General features: G+C 44.6%; 1 protein-coding gene across 2 annotated transcripts in view; it reads right to left on the minus strand.

Annotated features, from left to right (window-relative positions):
* The window catches only part of CCDC113 (coiled-coil domain containing 113), a 33,409-nt gene extending 15,887 nt beyond the window's left edge, over nucleotides 1-17,522 (minus strand). For both annotated transcript variants that reach the window (XM_061173048.1, XM_061173047.1), the window contains exons 1-7: nucleotides 17,387-17,522; nucleotides 15,116-15,242; nucleotides 13,972-14,133; nucleotides 11,184-11,339; nucleotides 10,132-10,212; nucleotides 7,594-7,749; nucleotides 3,033-3,140 (exon numbers count right to left, since the gene is read on the minus strand). In XM_061173048.1, coding sequence (XP_061029031.1) covers nucleotides 3,033-3,140; nucleotides 7,594-7,749; nucleotides 10,132-10,212; nucleotides 11,184-11,339; nucleotides 13,972-14,133; nucleotides 15,116-15,242; nucleotides 17,387-17,487 — 891 coding nt within the window. In that variant the 5' untranslated portion in view covers nucleotides 17,488-17,522. The remainder of the gene's footprint in view (nucleotides 1-3,032; nucleotides 3,141-7,593; nucleotides 7,750-10,131; nucleotides 10,213-11,183; nucleotides 11,340-13,971; nucleotides 14,134-15,115; nucleotides 15,243-17,386) is intronic.
* Between the last annotated feature and the right edge of the window lie 3,756 nt (nucleotides 17,523-21,278).

Below are 21,278 nucleotides of genomic sequence, written 5' to 3' on the forward strand. Positions count from 1 at the left end.
TTTCTTTTGATTTCCATTCGCATAGAATATCTTTTTCCATCCCCTCACTTTCAATCTGTATGTATTCCTAGGTCTGAAGTGGGTCTCTTGTAGACAGCACATATATGTGTCTTGTTTTTGTATCCATTCAGCAAGGCTGTGTCTTTTGGTTGGAGCATTTAATCCATTCACATTTAAGGTAATTATCAATATGTATGTTCCTATGACCATTTTCTTAATTGTTTTGGGTTTGTTTTTGTAGGTTCTTTTCTTCTCTTGTGTTTCCCACTTAGAGAAGTTCCTTTAGCATTTGTTGTAGAGCTGGTTTGGTGGTGCTGAATTCTCTTAGCTTTTGCTTGTCTGTAAAGCTTTTGATTTCTCCATCGAAGCTGAATGAGATCCTTGCTGGGTAGAGTAATCTTGGTTGTAGGTTCTTCCCTTTCATCACTTTAAGTATATCATGCCACTCCCTTCTGGCTTGTAGAGTTTCTGCTGAGAAATCTGCTGTTAACCTTATGGGAGTTCCCTTGTATGTTATTTATCGTTTTTCCCTTGCTGCTTTCAATAATTTTTCTTTGTCTTTAATTTTTGCCAATTTGATTACTATGTGTCTCGGCATGTTTCTCCTTGGGTTTATCCTGTATGGGACTCTCTGTGCTTCCTGGACTTGGGTGGCTATTTCTTTTCCCATGTTAGGGAATTTTTCGACTATAATCTCTTCAAATATTTTCTTGGGTCCTTTCTCTCTCTCTTCTCCTTCTGGGACCCCTATAATGCGAATGTTGTTGCGTTTAATGTTGTCCCAGAGATCTCTTAGGCTGTCTTCATTTCTTTTCATTCTTTTTTCTTTATTCTGTTCCGCAGCAGTGAATTCCACCATTCTGTCTTCCAGGTCACTTATCCGTTCTTCTGCCTCAGTTATTCTGCTACTGATTCCTTCTAGTGTATTTTTCATTTCAGTTATTGTATTGTTCATCTCTGTTTGTCTGTTCTTTAATTCTTCTAGATCTTTGTTAAACGTTTCTTGCATCTTCTCGATCTTTGCCTCCGTTCTTTTTCCAAGGTCCTGGATCATCTTCACTATCATTATTCTGAATTCTTTTTCTGGAAGATTGCCTATCTCCATTTCATTTAGTTGTTTTTCTGGGGTTTTATCTTGTTCCTTCATCTGGTACACAGCCCTCTGCCTTTTCATCTTGTCTATCTTACTGTGAATGTCACACACGTACATTTTTGATGGGAATGTAAAATGGTGCAGCCACTTTGCAAAAGAGTTTGGCAGTTCTGTAAATGTTAAACCTAGAGGTACCATATATATAACCCACAATTCCACTGTTAGCTATATGTCCAAGAGAAAAGAAAACATATATTCACACAAAAACTTGTACATGAATGTTCACAGCAGCATTATTCAAAATAGCCAAAAAACAAAAACAACACAAATATTGATCAAACTGATGAATGGATTAAACAAAATGTGGTACATACAAGGAAACATTATTCAGCCATAAAAAGAAACAAGTACTGATACATGCTACAACATGAATCTTGAAAATATTATTAAAGTTAAAGGGTCACACTGTATGATCCCTTTTATATGAAAGGTTGACAAAAGGCAAATTCACAGAGACAGAAAGCTGATTAGTAGTCACCTATGGCTGGAGGGTGGGAATGAGGTGAGGTGAAATGGAGGATTTCTAATTGGTCTGGAGTTTCTTTCTGAGGTGACGAAAATGTTCTAAAATAATTATGCTGATTGTTACAGAACTCTGTGAATATACTATAAACCACTCAAATGTACACTTTAAATTGGTAAATTGTTTGATATATGAAATATATCCCAATAAAGCTGTTTTTTAAAAAGTTAAGAAAATGAAAATATACTAAGTAGTGAATGCTGGGCTTTTAAAAATTGATTTCATGTTTTACTTGTAATCTAATAAATATCAACCCAAACAAAGAAGTACCACAGGAATTCTGCATGGAGAGAGCACACAGACTTTTGCTTCACCTTTGTTACCAGCCACTCTGCAGCGAGACTGACTTTTTTGCAAAGGGTACTGGTTCTCCTTTAAGGATATGATGTGGATGCCGTGGCAAAACTGAGTCAGATGTAGTAATCCTGTGGCTTTTGGGCCACTGTAGGCAGATTTGGGGCCACACACGCTGCTGGGGACACTTCAGGCTCATTCAAGGCAATGATAGTAATAACTGAAATAATGGCTTTAAGAGGTTGACAAAGCATCGTCCTATCTGATTACCACAACAAGGGCTGTGACATCTTTTTCACAGACGTGGAAACAGTTCTGTCTAATTCAAAGGCTTGCTCAAGGCTAGAAACTGGCAACACAAACCTGATGCCAGGCCTTCTGAATGCAAGTACAGGGCTCATTTTCCGTCACCTTGCCCCCAAAGTCTCCTTTGAGTCATATCCTAGGTGCGTGTAACTGGTGGAAATTCAACTCTACGTGTTCAACAAAATAATGAGAGCACTCAATCCCAATGCAGATGTCGGGAGCTCAGATGACACCACACATTTTCACATGGTGACCACAGGCCCTGGAGTGGGCCTGGGACAGAGGTCACAGGTCTGCCATCTGAGCATCTGCCGTACCGAGTGAGAGCTCCATGTTTAAAGAGCTTTCTCTCCTTTACACAGAAAGTTATATTTTGCCATGTGTTCTTTTTCTCATATCAGTTACATTATTACATGCATCATACATTTTTTTTGCCAGATTGAATACACTACACTTTGAATTTGGTACCTTATGGGTCACTTAAGGAATTCTTGAGAGTCATTTGGACTCTGTAGTTTCTAGATGATTTCATGATTTCTGACACTAGATTCTAACCCGGCAGTAAAATGCAACACCATGGACTGGAGCCTCCAGGGGCCACTTTCTCATCTGATGGCCCAGAGCTATTTTGGTTTTTATGATCTAGGCTTTTCTAGACAAAAACCAAGGTGGCCTAGATCTTGGTGAACGCTGACCCGAGCCCTTGTAGACAGAAGGAGGAAAACACCAGAAACAGTATGTTTTACCCTCTCCTACCTCCTCTACTTGCAGGGTTTCTTTTTCAACTTTTTCGAGTAACTCTTTTCTCAACAAGAACTCTTTGTCCAGATTGAGGGACATTTCCATGGCTCGGTGTAGCTTGCTCTGAAATATAACAAAAGAGCAAGTCTTGAGCAAAGATGATTGCTTAGAACTATAGGAAGAATAGACAGACAAACAGCTCTTTATTAAGCAGGAGAATAGCAGGATCAACCAGGAACTTGGGCCTGCCCTTCTCGTGGCTGCCCAGATTTTCAGAATCCTGGTGTCTAAGTGGCAGGGGAGCAGGGGACCTCGGGAGGCTTGTCCTCACCTGCAAAGTAGCCAGATACACCTGGACCCAAATCCCACCCCACCACTTACTAAGAGAACCTCTCTAAACTAGGGCTAGTTGCCTTGTAGGGTTGTAGAAAGGCTTAAGGGAGGCAAACCTGGTAAAGTGTTGAGCACAGTGCCTGACACATGGAGAACCCATGGCAGACGGCCGCCATCACTACCTCACTTGGATGAAGAGGTGGATGCTACTGTGAGCCCACGGTACAGGTGAGGGAGCTGACTTTCAGGGAGGTGAAACAACTTCCCCAGGGTCACAGAGGCAAGGGGGAGCCAGGTTTGATCCCAGGCAGCATGATTTCACAGCCCATGGACTGCACCACTGTCTCCAAAGCCTATCAGGACTGGGCCTGCCGGTGCTGGAGAGGTCCTGCAGGAGCTGCTCCACAGCTTCCTGCTGCATCTTTTGCTGCCACCCCTCACCAGCTCCTCCCTGGCCCCTGCTTCTTAGGTTTGCCCCCTTTGGACCTCTATCTCCTAGTGGTGAAGAGTCAACCTGGAGGAGTTGGGATGTGCTCTGCTTGGCTGAGGAGGAGGGGGCCGAGGGACAGAAGCCAGTGACTCCAGGGGGCTGGCCAACAAACCCTGAGAACCCACCCAAGCACTGGTCGGCAAAACAACCTAGGCCCGGCCACCAAGAGGCCGGCTCACAGCCCTGACGGAGGTGCAAGAAGAAATGCCAAACTGCAACTGTGCCAAGAACCAAGAATGCATGGGCACTGGTCTCGAAGGTTTCCCTGGGGGAAGGGATGCTGGAAAAAGAGAGGTGAAGTCAAGTATGTCTAGGTAAGAGGGGTGGGAAGAACATTTCAAGCTAAGGAAAGAGCCTTGGGAGAGGAGGGTCCAAAAGGAGCCGGGGAGAGGAGGGTACTGGGGCAATGCCCGAAGGTATCAAATCTTAGACCTGGCAGAAAAGCCTGGAGCCACCTGCCTGGGGGAACTTAGAGCACCTGGGACCACCTCCCCCCTCCCCATTCCTCTCCTCTCCAATCCCTTCTTCAAGGCTCATTTCCTGTTCCACATCTTGCATGAAGTTGCTCTTCTGAGGAAAGCAAAAGTGGTTAAGAGGCCAGGCTGAGGGGGTCAGCTGTGGGGAAGGGAAGGCAGGACAGGACTTCACTGCACACCAGCCAGTCAGGTGGGAGAAAAGGAGAGCAGAGGGAAAACAGTCATTCACCCGACAACTTAGAGAGACAGTTAGAGACACAGGGCAGGAAAGAACGGAAGCTCGAGGCAGCCCCTGGCTCTGCTGGGGCGGGGCCTTCAAGGAGGTGTAATGAGAGTAATTTGGGATCCTGAGCAGGACGATGGTCATTGAGGCAGCTACTTCTGAAAAGGCATGTTAGCTTTCTGTTGCTGTGTAACAAATTATCACAAATTTTGTGGCTTAAAGTAACACACATTTATTATCTCACAGTTTCTATAGATCAGAAGTCCAAGCACAGTGTGGCTGGATTCTCTGCCCAGGGAGTGACCCACCGTGTTGGCCAGGGCTGGGTCTTATCTGGACCTGGGGTCCTTGCCAAGCTCACAGGTTGTTGGTGGGAAGCATTTCCTTGAAGTTGTAAGACCGAGCTCTCCATTTTCTTTCTGGCTGTCAGCAGGAGGTGGCCCTCGGCTCCTGGAGGCCGCCCTCAGACCCCTTCCATGTGGTCCCTCTATCTTCGAGCCAGCAATGGAGAACTTCTCATCCAGAGAATTCCCTTCATGCTTCAAATCTCTGCCTTCCTCATCCAGAGAAAACTCTCTACTTTCAAAGGGCTCATGTGATTAGGTCAGACCCACTGGGATAATATCCTCATCTCAAGGTCAAGGGTGCCCTCTAATCTAACCTAATCATAGAGCAGAATGGAACCTAATAACAGAATCCGTCATATCCAGAGCCCTGGGCATTGTGCAGGGTGAATTTACCAGGGGGCGGGGAGTCTTGGGGGACATCTTGGAATTCTATCTACCACAAGGCCCCACTAGTTTATACGCGGATCACTAGTTTACAGTCAGTTAAGAGCGACACCTCAAAGCTGTAGTCACGTGCTTATATTCTATCAGCCTCTATCAGGCAGGGCTTGAAGGCACAGCAGAGAAAAAGGGGCCCCCTTGACTGAGACCCACTCATAAAACTCATAGAAGAGAAGAGACCATGTCTGTCTCCTTCACAGCTGTACCCTCAGCACTTAGCCCCGTGCCTGGCATGCCGTAGGTACTCAGTACATTTGGTAATAGAGGAAAATTATTCTATATATTTTTAATGAGGTCTCATACCTGGGTGTTTGACATTTAAATGTAAGTGATCCCTCCTGCCACCCTTCCATCCCCTAGACATACACCTGAATTTTTAGCAGTTTTTGACAATACATGCTGAGCACCTGCTTTGGCCAGGCCCTGTCCTCAGTGCTGGGGACACATCACAGACCAGCCGGAGGTCTGTCCTGGTGGTAAGTCACAAAAACCTGCTTCTGAGAGGTGACGCATCGGCCCATAGTCCCCAGTAGAGTCCCCATTCAAACCCAGGTGAGGCCGGACTCTACAGCCCACAGGTGTTGGGACCCGTTTCCCCCAGGAGGCCTGAGAACTGGGACACGGAAAAGTGAGCCTGCTTCTCTCTCAGCCCCTCGCTGTGTCACCTTAGGACTCCAGCAGGCAGCTCCTCCCAGCTCCACCATCTGCTTGCTATTATTCTAAACAGGCCTACAGGCACCCTGGCCCCTGGGATTCTGACCGGAATGGCTCCCATTCTGCCCACCGTGGCCTGTGTTGCCGCTGCTTGGGTGTCACAATCAATAGGCACTGTGCATTTAGATGTCCTAAGGAGCTCGAGCCCTGGACCTAGCTGTTGCATTTTATAAACCAGTAGCTCCACTGCAAAGCCCTGGCTTTTCCCCACAAGACCAGACTGGCCCTGTGCCACTCAGTTGATTTCTCAGGATAAGATCAAGGTCCAATGTGATGTAACCACGTACCTCGAGGTTCTCCAGTTGGACACATGAATTTCAGAATGTGAGCACAGCCTTGTCTACACACGTTATGCCAGGGGAAGGCAGTTGGGTGAGGTGGGACACGCACTGGACTAGGAGTCCAAGCTCTGTCACAAACATGTTGCTTGAATCCGGCAATTACTCTGCTTCTTTCAGCCTCAGGTTTTTCATTTGTAAAAGGAAAACACTGGACAAATATAAACCTAGTCTAAACACATTCCAATTCACATTTTTAAATGACACTGTGTGGGCCAAATGAAGCTTACCTGTGAGCTACCTAAGCCCGTGGCCGCTCTTGCCACCTAGACACTAGGCCAGGGGTCAGCAACCTTGCTCTGTAAAAGGCCAGATAGTAAATATTTTAGGCTTTGCAGGCCAAGGGGCAAAATTGAGCATATTGTGTAATTACCTACACCAGCAAGAGAAAAAACAAATTTCCACAAATGTTTTATTGATAAAATTCAAAATAAAATAATTAAGTATAATATTTTGGAATGCAGGTCTACTATTGAGAAGAATGAAATTTCTCGGGGAGAAATCAATTTTGCTTAATTGGGTTTCAAAGGGAGTGTTCTCTATCAAATCAGTTGCAAATGTTCTTCTGTAAAAACCATCCTTAGCTCCCAGACCGGTGGGCAAGATACACGGGCCCACAGTTAGCTGACCATTGCATCAGACAGTTGCCAGCACGGTGACCAGGCAGTCTGGTCTGCTGAGGACAGGCCATGTTCATGCCCACAGTTTCTGCTTAATTATCAATAGTGCCTCTTTCTCTACAAAAAGGGTTCTGTGTGGATGAGGAATTATTTAGTAGTTTTCTGATTTATAGCTAAGATGATTTCCTTTGCAGGGTTTTAAGCAAGGAAGTGCTTATTACACACTAAATTAAACAGGGCCCTAAATGTGGCTGGTTATCAAAACTCACTGTGCATAAAAATCATCTGGGAGTTAAGAAAAAAAAAAAAAAGATGCATGGCCCTCACCCCCTAATTCAATTGGTCAGGGTTGGACTAGAGCGTCTGTCTAATCTTTAAAAAAACAAAAGGCTCCTTGGATGGTTCTAATGCGCAGCCAGGATTGTGGGGACATCTGGAGTATTTTAGGAGACATGGCTTCGTCAGGAGAAATCAGAGAGCAACAGGGGAGTGAAGGACACATAGGCTCTCAGTGAAACCACAGTGGTAGCCTAGTACCTCTCTGTGGCCGGAAAGGTAGGCACAGGAAGCCCCGGGGACCAGTGCGGACCTTACTTTGTATGTGTTAAGGATCTGCAGGGTGTTTCCGGATACCAGCTTCAGCTGGATCAGTTCTTGATTCTTTGCTTCAATCGTCTCTAAAAACTGAGCATTCTCGATCTTCAGCTGCTGAAAGTCAACATCGTGGAGGGCCTCTCCCACCTCTTCCTTCTACAGCTCAGAGAGAAGAAACGATGTGAGGTTGTGACTTCTGAATGTATGGCTCGCCCCTTGAAATTCCTAGTGAGCTTCTGGAAGTCAGTCATCATTCAGTCATTCAACAAACTTGGATTGGGGATCTGCTTGGTGCCAGGCATGGTGTTAGGCACCAGGGATAGAGATCTGAGTAAATATGATACTCCCATACTCAATGACAGTTCACAGACAGGTCATAGCGTGGTGTAGTGGGACACACAGGGGCAGAGGGCAAACAGAAGCCCCTCAGCCAGGCCAGAAGAGAATGGAAGGCTGGGTCAGGGGAGGCTTTCCCCAGGAAGTGGTGCCTAAACAGGGCTGTGTAGGAAGAAAGGCCATTTAAAAGTTGTTTTGAACCTGGAAAACCCAGGACAAGCAGCCCATAAACGCCCTTCCTTTGATCCCATGACATTTCTGCATGGAGGGTGTATCAGTGCACTGGGTTCGCTCCCCAGCCCTGGTCCCACCTTACCTGCCCCACCAGGTCTGTGCCATCTTACATTTGTGGTACACAAGAGCCAAACTCAGGACTGTTCCCCATCCCCACGTGCTACTCATGCTGTACTACCTCCTAGAAGGCATCTTCTTCCCTTTCCCCCAAAACAACAGAACAATTTCCTTAAGCCCCAACTGACCCACACTCTAGCTCAAATGTTCCCAACCCATCTTCCACGCCAGAGGGTAATCCCTCCCTCCACGCAGCCTCCTGAGGCTGTGGCTCCTGGTCCCTGTCACTGTTTCCTCTGTATGGTAGTTATGCGTCCATGCCTTTTCTCACCATCACCGCTCCCTGCTAGCCTGTGAGCCTGCGAGGGCAGGACCACATCAGTGTCATCGCTGTGTAGCAATGGCTTTTAGGTTAAAGGTCATCCATCTGCTTCCCCTCTCACGCTTCGGGATGCCTGAGCTTGCATGAAGCCCAGAGAACTAGGAACTCAGTATCAGGAGGCAGCTCAGCTGGGGCCATGTTCTTTCTTACGCTGAACTCAACTCTCCTTGGCTGACACTTTCACCCCAACCCAGCTCCACCCTGGGGGCCCTCCCAAGCAGTATGTTCTCTTCCCCACAGCGGTCAGAGCACCTGGAGACAGCAGCCATGGCTCTTGTGGGCTCCTCCTCCTTGGTCCCGTCAGTTGCAGGTCCTCTGACGTGCTTTCTCTCCCCTTGCTCTCCATTCCCTCTCCTACGTGCACTCTAGTTTACAGATTCTTTCAAGTGTGGCACTCTCCCTGAGACACAGTGCTCCAGGTGGGCTACTCAGAACAGAGTGCAGCGAGACCACCCTTTTTTGGAGGGCACTGTGGAGTGCAGCCTAGGCTGCAGCACCGCCCCCAGCTGAGCGGACTTTATCAGCTTCTCCATGACTAAGCCACCCAGCACCTGTGCAGATATTTGGGGGGATCAAAGTGGAGGACCTTACGTTTGTCCTTAGTCACTTCGTGTGTTAAAGTTGTCCCAGCCTGTTGAGCCTTTGGGATCCCAAGTCAATCAAGCAATAATTCCCAGACATCTTAATTCTCCTGCCCAACTCTGTGTCACTGTCAGTGGCCACCTCTGATGCACATGCCATCAGCACCCAGCTAATGAGTTAATAACAAAAATATTGAGCTAAAAGAGGATGGAGCTATGTAACCACATTCTAGAGGCCCTGTGCCATGTCTGCCTTACCGCCTTTAATCAGGAGCCTTTAAGGTCAGCTTGTTCAAAGACTTACCAAGGCATACTACTAACTGTGCCACCCAGGCCACATTCCCCAAAAGGGTCAATAAGTATGTCATGAGGGGTCTTTTAAATTCAAGCCAACTCCATCTACAGATTTGCCAGCACAGAAACTGTATTAGTTTCCTGTTGCTGCTGTAACAAATGACCACAAATTCAAGGGTTTAAAACAACATAAATGTATTATCTTATAGCTCATGAGGTCAGAAGTCCGAAATGGTTCTTTGGACTAAAATCAAGGTGTTGGCAGGGTTGCATTCCTTCTGGAGGCTCAAGAGGAGAATCTGTTTCCTTGCCCTTTCCAGCTTCTGCAGGTAGCCTGCATCCTTTGTTCATAATCCCTTCCTCTATCTTAAAAGTGCATCACTCTGATCTCTGCTTCCATTACCACATCTTCTCTGACTCTCATTCTCCTGCCTCCCTCTCATCAGGACCCTTGTGATTACATTGGACCCACTCAGATAATCTAAGATAATCTCCCCATCTCAAGATCCTTGACTTAATCACACCTGCACGATCTTTATGCCACGTAAGGTAACATACTCACAGACTCCAGGAATTAGGACGTGGACATCTTTGGGAAGACGTTGTTCTACCCACCACAGTAACCTTAAAAAAAAGAAAGACAAAGCCACATACCTGCCTCAATTGTAAAAGCACCTTTTTCCTCTGGACTTTGAGAAAGACATTTTTCAAACATAATTTATCCTTCATATTATCCTAAAAAATAAAAGCAAATTTTAATCCATTGCTCTTCTTCTTCCCTGTTGGTTTGAGAAGTTGGCAGGTCTGGGGCTGCAAAACTAAACCTTGAGCCCTAACATTCAGTCACCTATTTTTAAGTCTTTTATGGCTATTCAAGCTGGTGTTGCTATGGTATTTTACTCATGACCAAGAAGCAGAGGAAACTGGGTCTGCTCCATACAAATTTTCTATTGATTTTAAATTCAAGATAACTTGGGTATATCTTTAGGTATAGGGGCCTTTACTGACAAAATGATTTATGATTCTTTGGTCTATTATTCTCTTGGTAATTTACATAATTTTTATTACATATAACATGTTACAGTTAGTGACTACCTATCTCCAGGATCCAAAGTTTGATATGCTACAAAACCTTTGGAAAAGAAGGAGCATTTTATGTCACATTCTTACAATAATGGAACTCAAAGAAATTAAGATTTACTTGTCACATGCCATGTAGTCACCTGACTAGATAGACTCACACCTTTCTCAAGATAACATCAGATCTTGAAACAAACAGCAAAATACAGTAAGTCCCCTACATACGAACGAGTTCCATTCCAAGAGCGTGGTCATAAGTCCAATCTGTTTGTAAGTCCAACAAAGTTAGCCTAGGTACCCAACCAACACAATCAGCTGTATAGTACTGTACTGTAGGTTTACAACGCATGTTCACATCTTTGAAAGTTCGCAACTTGAAGGTTCGTATGTAGGGGACTTACATACGGTCTGAGATACTATGAATATTCATCCTGCCTGATTGATTTTAGACTTGATAAACTTGCATTTTAAGACACACATGCTGTGAGGGACACAAAAAAATCTGCATATGTGGGCAGCATTTACGGTGGACCAAATGGAGTGGGGCTGCCTCACGTGGGCCACTTCTGTGTCATCGTTCTATGAATCTATTTCCCCTTCTAAGCTCTAACCTCCTGCCCACTCACCCTCCGGCGGTTCATGTCCTCAATGTACTTCATCACTTTCTGAGTGGCCAAACTACTCCCTTTCTTCTTGGATATGGTCTTTAGAATATCTTTTTCAAACTCATGCACTTCTCTCTGAACTTCGGTCCACCGAATTTCAGCTTCCTCAACGATAGCCTGGGGGAGCCAGCACAAAGAGAGAACAGTTTACAAAATTTCTCAAGGATATAGCCATCTAAGGAAACCTAGATGTATTGGGTGACCTATTTGTGTCCCAATGCATAACGTTTCTTCTTAGTCTTAGAAAGATATCCTTAAGATACAAATTGGACAATACGAATATTATTATTTAAAAGCATGCCTCAAAAAATTTATAGTCTCGATATAAAGGGGAAGAACAAACAAAAACAGGGCCTTGGGACTTCCCTGCTGGTGCAGTGGTTAAGAATCCGCCTGCCAATGCAGGGGACACGGGTACGAGCCCTGGCTCAGGAAGATCCCACATGCCGCGGAGCAACTAAGCCCATGTGCGACAACTACTGAGCCTGCGCTCTAGAGCCTGTGAGCCACAACTACTGAGCCCTCGTGCCACAACTACTGAAGCCCGCACACCTAGAGCCCACGCTCCGCAACAGGAGAAGTCACCGCAATGAGAAGCCCGCGCACCGCAACGAAGAGTAGCCCCCGCTCACCGCAACTAGAGAAAGCCCGCGAGCAGCAACGAAGACCCAATGCAGCCAAACATAAATAAATTAAAAAAAAAAAAAAAAAAGAGGTGATGAGGGTGGATTTAAAAAAACAAAAAACAAAAAAAACAGGGCCTTGAGTATCTCCAGAAATATGTATTTCCATATCTGAAACATTATTTATCCGTTAAAAATTATAACATTAATATCATATCATATATATAAAAAATATCTGGAAGGCTATATGCCAAAACATTAACCACAGTCATATCTGGAAAGATGGATTAGTGGGGAGGCAAAGAAGCACTCTGTAATTTTAAAAAAGATGCTATAAATGAATCTATGTATTGATATGGAAAGACATTATTAAGTGAAAAGTATAGTTTACAAAATAATAGGATACCTTTTTATAAAGAAATTCATACACACATAGAAAATAATATAAATTCTAGGAGAAAAATACAAGAGCCAAATACAAGTCTTATGTGGTAAGACTGTGGATGTTTTCAAATGTTCCTCTTTTAGCTTACCTGTACGTTTAAATTTTGCTACAACAGAGATTGTCTTTAAATAAGAAAACACAAACACACATACATTATTTTAAAGAACGAAATGAGCAGCTTCAGAGCAAATCATCTTTGTTCAGGCTTTTTCACTGGGCACCAAGGAGCAAAAGCAGCTTCCTTCTCCGGCCAGCGTGTGGCCCCAGCCTCCTCCCTCCCCATCATCTTCACAGGCCAGAACATCCATCCACCTTAAATGCCACTTCCTATGCATCACTCTTCTGCTCAGTTATCCTCACTGGGGTCCTGATTTCTAAGACATCAAAGAGAAGCCCCTCTGCTTGGCTTTCAAGGTCTCACAGCCCTACTCGACCTGATTTCCTACCATAGCCCCCAAAGCACCCTCTTCTCTAATCACACCAGCCTCCTCAAGGTCCTGACTTGCCATGTTCATTCCTACCGCCACTTCCTTGTTCATGTCATTCACCTTACCTAGGGTGCCCTTGTCTTCCTATTCCTTAAACAAATGCCACCATTCTTCAAGGCCACGCCAAGTCCTATGTCCAGCCCCACCTCCTCAACACAGTCTTCTTTGACCACTCTAGCCCACACCGTGATGTTTAATCACACAGTCTAGCATGTCAGGACAAAGCTACCACATCCTGACCTCCTTTAACATGTTAGAATTCAATGATGCATGTTTGGGAAGAGAAAGAAGGAGAGAGGGGAAAGGGCAGGAGGGAGGGAGAGAGGGAGACAGGGAAAGAAGGATAGGTTTATGCAGTACAGATGATTCTATCAATGGAGACATGAGTCCACTGATCCATCTCTTTCAAGGAAATGAGTGTGATTCTGTGTGTGCTTCCATTTAGAAATGGAAAAATTTAGAAATAGAACAGAAATATCTATTTTTCATACAACATGGCTATCAAATGCAAGCCAACAACTTCATCCCATGGGCAACCAAGTTAACAGCGATGTTTCTTCTCTGGAGGAAAACTGATTGCAGTGGTCTCCAACAAGACATGAACCATGGTCATGGACGCTGCATATGGAGGGTGACAAGGGATTCTTCACCCAACTCACTGACTTAAACCTCCAGCCCATTGTATTACTAAGGAATTATTATAAATTTTTAAGGGCATTATGGTTATTATGGTTATGGGTTATTTTTAAAAGAATCCATATCTTAGAGACATATATTGAAATATTTGACATATATTTGAAATATTGAAATATTTACAGATAAATGATATGTTTAAGATTCACTTCATAATAGCCCCCTAGTGGTCTATTACGAGGGGGAAGTTGGTAGGGATACGGAGGGAACAAGAGTGGCCACGCATTGATGACTGTTACATGTGGGTGTTGAATACATAAGGGTTCGCCGTGCTAGCTTCTCTACATTTGTGTACTTTGAAATTTTTCATCTTAAAGAGTTTAAAATTTGATATCTCCTCAAGCAGGTGGCAAGTTCCTTAAAGGTAGGTCCTCAATTTATCTTATCCTACTTGTGTTTCTCTCAAAGCACCATCAGTTAGTTATATGAACATACTATAGGTACTTCTTGCTGAGGCAGAAACGGGGAGCCCAGGGAGGACAGCCTACAGGAAGGTATACCTCGTGATGCTGCAGGTCCCTCTCGGCGTTTGCCCTTATGTGCCTTATTTCACTCTTTGTGTCGTCCAGCTCTTTTTGCACAAGCTTGAATTTCTGGTCCACGCTGAGGCCTGTTACACGTCCCAGACTTATGCGGGATTTGGATCTACGCCTGCCTCGTAACTGTAACACAAGAAAAACAAAGCCATTGTCAAATAGGAATTGGCAATAAAGCAGCCTAAGGTGGGCATCAAAACGACCACTCAGGCCTGCTAGAAATCGCTCTGAATGACAGCCAGAGAGAACCAATTCAATGTGAAAGGATTCTGGATATTAGGCCTGAGGTGATGTTCATTTCACAAGTCAACCTAAGGCACCGTGCCAAATACTTCAAAGGCCTATGCTTGACAATGAACTGAAAATAAATAAGGGAAAGTGTCTTGAGGGTGGGAAAACCGTGAACCTGCTATAGACTAGCACTCAAGTCAGTGTCAGGGAAAGCCTGGAGCTCAGTGCTGCCCAAACTGAACACAGAAGAGAAATTGCATCAGGGGTCACAGTGTTCAGCAAAAACCAAAAAGACAAGAATTTTGGATTTCTGAGGCATTGAAGCCAAAGGTCAAAAGCAGGTAGCCCAGGGAATGTGTGGACCTGAAGATGACATTGTTTGGCCCTCAAAAAAATAGACGTATACACAGTTTTAAATTAAAAAGAAATTAATTACCCACATTTGAAAATCAGAGGCTTCTACCAAAATAATCCAGATTTCCAGCTTCTCTTGAAAAATCAGCTGCTCTGGCAATACCAGGTTGTCTGGCTGGCCCTTTTAGATGAGGGAGGAACTCTCCAGTGCCCACACCAGGCCCATCTTCACTCCTGTATGTGTCTGGCCAGGCCTTGTACACGTTTGGGTCCCCAAAATGAAGGGAGTTATTTCAAATTAACTAAGATATTCTGTGAGAGTCAATCCACTGTGAGTTAAACCTGATTCCCTTCATAAACATTTGAAAGAGAAACCTTGGAGGGGAAGGAAGAATCAAAAGTAGAACAGTGAGAAAGTCATATGCCACTTGGCCAAGAGGGAACACCAAAAATGGGTAACAAACACCACCTGCATCTAAAGGGACAAACAGAATAAAAGAATTCTTAGATCTCTCTTGCGTACCTGTGCAATTTCTGCTCCTGATATTTTAAGTTCTGATAATCGTGGAGGTCGCTGGTCCCTGGGCTCCAATTTATTGTAATATTTTTCAAACATCTCTGTCTCAGTTTTGAGAGCAGAGTTTCCATAGCTGCAAGACAGAGGGTGCCTAAGTAAGTTCCACCAATAGGAGTTTAAACCCCAAATAACTAGTATTTAACACTTACTAGCTTTGTATGACCTTCTGCAAGATATTTAACCTCTTGGTGCCTCACTTTCCTCATCCGTAAAATGGGAATAATAACAGCACCTATCATTGAGGGTTGTGATAAGAAATGCAAAGACTTTGGGACAGTGCCTGGCACACAGTAAATGCAATTTAAGTATTCTATATATTTTTAAAATACATCTAATGAGCCACAAAATTCAGAGCACTGGGATTACAGGCATACCTTGGGGATGTTCCAGACCACCTCAACAAAGCAAATATTGCAATAAAGTGAGTCATATAAATTTTTTGGTTTTCCAGTGCATATAAAGTTATGTTTATATTATACTGTAGTCTACTGTGTGCAATAGCATTGTCTAAAAAAAATACATACCTTACTTTAAAAATACTTTATTGCTAAAAAAATGCTAACCATCATCTGAGCCTTCAGTGAGTCATAATCCTTTTGCAATAGTAACATCAGAAATCACTGATCACAAATCACCATAGCAAATATAATAATAATGAAAAAGTTTGAAATATTGCAAGAATTACCAAAATGTGACAGAGACATGAAGTGAGCAAATGCTGTTGGAAAAATGGCATCAATAGACTTGCTCAATGCAGGGATGCCACAAACCTTCATTTTGTAAAAAACACAATATCTGCAAAGTGCAGTAAAGCAAAATGCAATAAAATGAGACATGCCTATGTATTTTAAATTGCTACAAGTTTCTTCTTCAAGTATCTCCTAACCCATTTGTGAGTTTCCTTCTGAATTACTACTGAATTCTTGAAATTACACACATCCACAATATTCAGAGGTTTTTCCTTTGGTTTGTATTTCTCAGCTCTTTTATTTCCAGCACGCAATGGATGAAGTATCCACTAGAAGTCTATTATAAATGGTGGAAAAGCTTTGAATAGATGGTTTTTAAACAACTAGAGATAATAAACCTAGCTTATTCTGTATATGCCAAGAGTATGACCCTTTTAACTTATATAACATACATGTATGTTCTATATGAGTGTGTATAATACACACATATGTATGTAAATGTATATATGAGAGAGAACAGCTCTGATATTTGCATACATTATTGAGCTGAATATCTGTTTATTGAGCTGAAAATCCTGTTTGGCTGAATTTTAAGATTAGTGGGAAAGGCTCAACAGAAAAGCCCAATATATCAAAGCATCTTTCTTTTTCAGCATATGTCATGTTCCCAGTGTAGGCTGGGGAGTTACACCTGAGTCTTAATCTTAGCACTACCACTGACTAGCTGTGTGACTGTAGGAAAGTGACTTAACTTTTGTGTCTGTTTCCTCACCAACTTTCTAGGGTTATGTGCCATTCTATAAGGTCATATATGCAAAATACTTGGCACATAATAAGCACTCAAAAGATTGTAGCTATTTTAGCAATAATACCTCAATTCTGACCTAAACTATTTATAAATATATTGAAGTAACACCTATTCAGCTGCCAGGCCAGGATATTCTGTGTGAGACCAGTAAGTTGTACAATTAACCTCAACTACATCATGGAATCTTGACATCCAATTTACTTGCTATAGTAGACATTAAAACAGACTGCTAAAAATACAGAATATTGAGCTAGTCCTTCTTTGCTGTCCACCTCCATGCTTATACTCAGGTTCAGGTATAAGTTGCTTCATACTAAAAACATCTCAATAGCCTCCTTTCTATCTGGTGCCACATTAATTTTAGCATAGAATCTTAGCATTGGAAAGGGGCTTAGAGGTCACCTGGTCCAAGCTGCCGCCGCACAGTAGAGGAGCGGCTAAGCACACAGTGTGGCACCAGACAGACCCACCAGGCTGAAGCTCTGGCTTCACCAATTACCCTCTGGGCTTCGCACCACCCTCTTTTTTGGCTCCATCAGTGGCCTGTTAGCGCCATGGCAGTGGAAACACGGGAATAAAGAGCAAAGGTAAGCGCCTTCCCCACTTTGGGGGTCTCAGTTTCCTCAATGTTCAATGCGGACTTGGAGCATTCCGTGCTGGACCAAGCTCCGAGCCCACACGCTGAGGAGGGACCGCCCCCAGAAGCCGGCAGGCTGGTACCTGAGCTCTTCCACCAGCCCACACAGCTGAATAACAGGCAGCTCGCTCTCATTCTGGGCTTGCGCCTCGCTGGCAGAAGTCTCAGAGTCCTCGTCCGTCATCACTGCCGAAGCTACCCTTGTCAAAGCCCCTTGTCAACGCCGAGTGTGGCCGAGAGCGCCGTGGGGCTAGCGGCCACGCGTCACTCTGGCTGCGACCTAGCAGTGCGTTGCCACGGCGACCCGACGGGTGCGTGGGGGGCGGGGCTTCGGAGGCCCCGCCCAGCGCTCCCGCCCAGCGCCGCGCTGACCAGAGCGAGGTAACTGGCCTTGGCTAGACACGTAAGTGCATTCACCGTTCACTTTTTCAACAATAATTCTTAAAATGATAATAACAGCTACTGTTTGCTCAGCACTTACTATGCCCTTGGCACGGTGTTAAGCATGGTTTATGAAAATCCTTGCAGCAACCTTGTAATAGTATCTATTCTTCTCTTTTTCCAAACTGGGAAACTAAGACCCAGAAAGTTCATTCGATTTGTCGGACTGTCTTGCTTCTTGCACCTCACTGTGAGGCCTCTACTCTGTTCACCACCTGGCACTTAATACATACTCACTGCAGTTTGTCTCGGATACAAATAACCTGCATTCCTGGAAGGAAAAAACTTGGCTGATTATTAAATGGATATAAATTCAAGAGACATTTCTAAATAGTGATAATGTATTATTTCCTGAGTGTCCTGGGGTAATGTATGGAGCAGACCATTCTGGCCCTCAAGGGGCTTCTAGTTAAATGAGGAGATAGCCCCTAAACCAGCTGTTGCAACCTGGAGTGATGATGGTGGCAAGCGTTGTGCCTCACACCGTTTTATAGTCATCAACTCATTTAATTCTCAAAACAGTCTTATGAAACTGGTACTATTGTCTTCCTCTTACAGATCAGGAAACTGAGGAATATAGTAGCTTAGATGAGTGGCCACCCAGGAATGGAGACACCCTCCAGCTAAACTCAAGTCCATGCTGTTGACTCCTACACCCATGTGCCTCCAGACAAGGATCTGCCAGGCAGCAGGGTTGCTGTCTGTCTGCTCCCAACAGGATGGAAGAGGACAGAGGGTAGGATGGGCAGACTTCTTTGAAGGAGGGTGGGCCTGGATGCGGTTAGAAAGCAAGCTGTGATAAAATGCTTAGAATGAGGGTCAGCCATTCCCTGACCCCCACCACCCTGCAAGAGACATGTGTTAGCATCAACACAGTCACTGAAGTCCAGAGAAGGACTTTTGTTTTGCTGCTTAGGATGCACAATTTTAGGGCCAGAGTGGACTTACTAGAGAGGATAGCAGAGAGACTGAGCGCTGCCACCACCTTCTCTCTGCTGGTAGGCCTCTTGGGATGGGCTCAGGGAGCAATGCTTAATATGCTCATATACCACGTGGTACAAATGGGTGCCAGCCCCAAGAGGGCTCAAAGCAAGAAAGGGCTCTGCAGCAGTTCCGGCTATGGTGCCAACAGCCCTGTCAGTTGGGCTATGTGATACAGCAGGCCTTATGGTGTTGGAGGTATTAGTGGTGGGAAAAGCGTGAAGCTTAAAGCAAGATCCAGTGGGAGAATAACAGTGCAGGACCTGGGATTTTGGAACAAGACCGACCATGCAATCCACGGCAGGAATTTTCACACCTTCTGAGAAACAGCTCCTGGCCTGTTACTAGACCCTGGTAGAGACAGAATACTTGACTATGTATCCAGTCCTGCCCACCATGAGCTGGGTTCTGTTGGAACCACCAAGTCATAAAGTTGGACAGGCCCAGGGAGGTAGTGCCAGGTATCTAAAAGAAGTGGGGGAAAGGGTGCCTTAGAGGTGGGAGAGCGAGGAGCACAGAGTGTTTTAGTGGCCCAGAGTTCCAGCCCTGACTTGGCTACTGGCCACTTGACTTGGATAAGTCACTCAATGCTTTTGCCCCTCCATTTCTACCTCTGTGAAATGAGGATGACACATTTTAAGTGACTGCCCTGTGCATCTTGCAAGCTTCCTCTCAGGCTCAAGTGGGATGGAGTAAGAGAAAGAAGGAGTTTGGAAAGTAGGATGCCAAGATGGGAAACCCAACACCTCCTCCATCTTTAAGAGCCACTGCCCGGGTTTCCCATCAGTCCATAGTAGATTTTGATGAGAAAAACTGACTCAGCTTGCAAATGGTAAATAATAATGATAATGATCATTGCCATTGTTATTTCTTAATATATTTATTACCCATTAGGTAATATTAGTATTGCTTAATAAAAACACAACAATTACTCTTTCAGTTACTGTTTATTGAGCGTTCGCTAAGGGCTGGACGCCGTGCTAAGCACGTTCGACATAGTCCCTCATTGCCTCAGCATGACCCCGTGCCCCCTGCAGTGGAAGCGAGGAGCCCTAAACACTGGACCACCAGGGAATTCCCAAGAGAAAGGAAATTAAATAAAGCAGCTATCACGATTATAAAGCAACAAGAGAATGCTTTGAAAAATGAAAAAAATGAAAACTAGCCACTGGACCGCCAAGGAAGTCCCCCAAGTACCCTTTTAACTCCCATTTTACTCATGCGGAGACTGAGGTTCAGAGATGTTTAGCAACTTTCCCAAGGTCACGTAGCTCTTCTGGGTGGGGCTGAAATTTAAACCCAGGTTCATCCCACTTTGCTCAGTCCTCTCATCATTTTTGCCCCATTAGAGCAGTGGTTCTCAACAAGGGGTAGAGAGGGGACTATTTTGCTCCCTCAACCAGGAGACATTCTGCAATGTCTGGAGACATTTTTGTTTGTTATAACTGAGAAGGGTACTCTTGACTTCTAGAGGGTAGAAGCCAGAGACAGTGCTTGTATGCAATATTAGTTTCCCAAGGCTGCCATAACAGAACACCACAAACAAATGGCTTAAGACAACAGAAATTTGTTGTCTCACAATTTTGGGGCTAGAAGTCAAAAATCAAGGTGCTGGCAAGGCTACACTCCCTCCGAAGGCTCTAGGGAAGGATTCTTCCCATCTTCTGATGGCTCCCAGCAATCCTTGGCATTCCTTGCCCTGTAGCTCTATCACGCCAATCTCCTTCTCCATCTTCACATGGCCTTCTTCCCTGGGTCTTGTGTGGCCTGTCCTCTTTCTATAAGGACACTAGTCATTAGATTCAGGGTCAACCCTAAATCCAAGATGATTTCATCTCAAGATCCTTAACTATTTACATCTGCAAAGATCCTTATTTCAAACAAGGTCACATTTTGAGGTTCCAGATGGACATGAATTTTCAGGGATGCTTTTCAACCCACTACATTGTTAAACACCCTTCAAGGCACAGGACAATTTCCCACAACAGATATTTATATCAAAATATCAATAGTGGTGAGGTTGGGAAACCCTGCTTCAGAGGGAGGCATTTCTTCTCTGGGAAGCAAGGAGAATGTGTCTCTGCTAATCCAGACAGCTACAAACAAAAAGGGTCTCAGAGCGGCTTAAAGTCCAGAGGCCACCCTCACCTTCCATTTTTCTGGGACCACTTCTTCTGACAGCCTCCAGTATCTCCATGTGGATGCTGCCCCCTGCCTGGCATTTTTGTAGCACTCTGCATTTTGACTTAAGAATCACATGATCAGATCCACCCAAAGTATAAGCTTCAACCATAAATGAAAAGTGTCTGGCCTCTTCTTCCCCAAAAAGAAAGATGCTCAAAAAGCAAACAAAGGAACTTGGGCTCACAGGCAAGCGATATTTGCACGTTATGGGAAAGGGACCAGCCCTTCAAGGTGGACCATCATCCGATGACTGCCAGAGCACTTTCCTCCATTCTTTCAACAAATATTTGTCAGGCACCTACTATGAGCTTGGCCCTGGGGATGCAACAGCAAGCAGCAAGGCTGGTGTGTCTGATCACGTGGAGCTGC

The sequence above is a fragment of the Eubalaena glacialis genome, chromosome 18 (assembly GCF_028564815.1).
Source record: "Eubalaena glacialis isolate mEubGla1 chromosome 18, mEubGla1.1.hap2.+ XY, whole genome shotgun sequence".
Classification (NCBI taxonomy): domain Eukaryota; kingdom Metazoa; phylum Chordata; class Mammalia; order Artiodactyla; family Balaenidae; genus Eubalaena; species Eubalaena glacialis.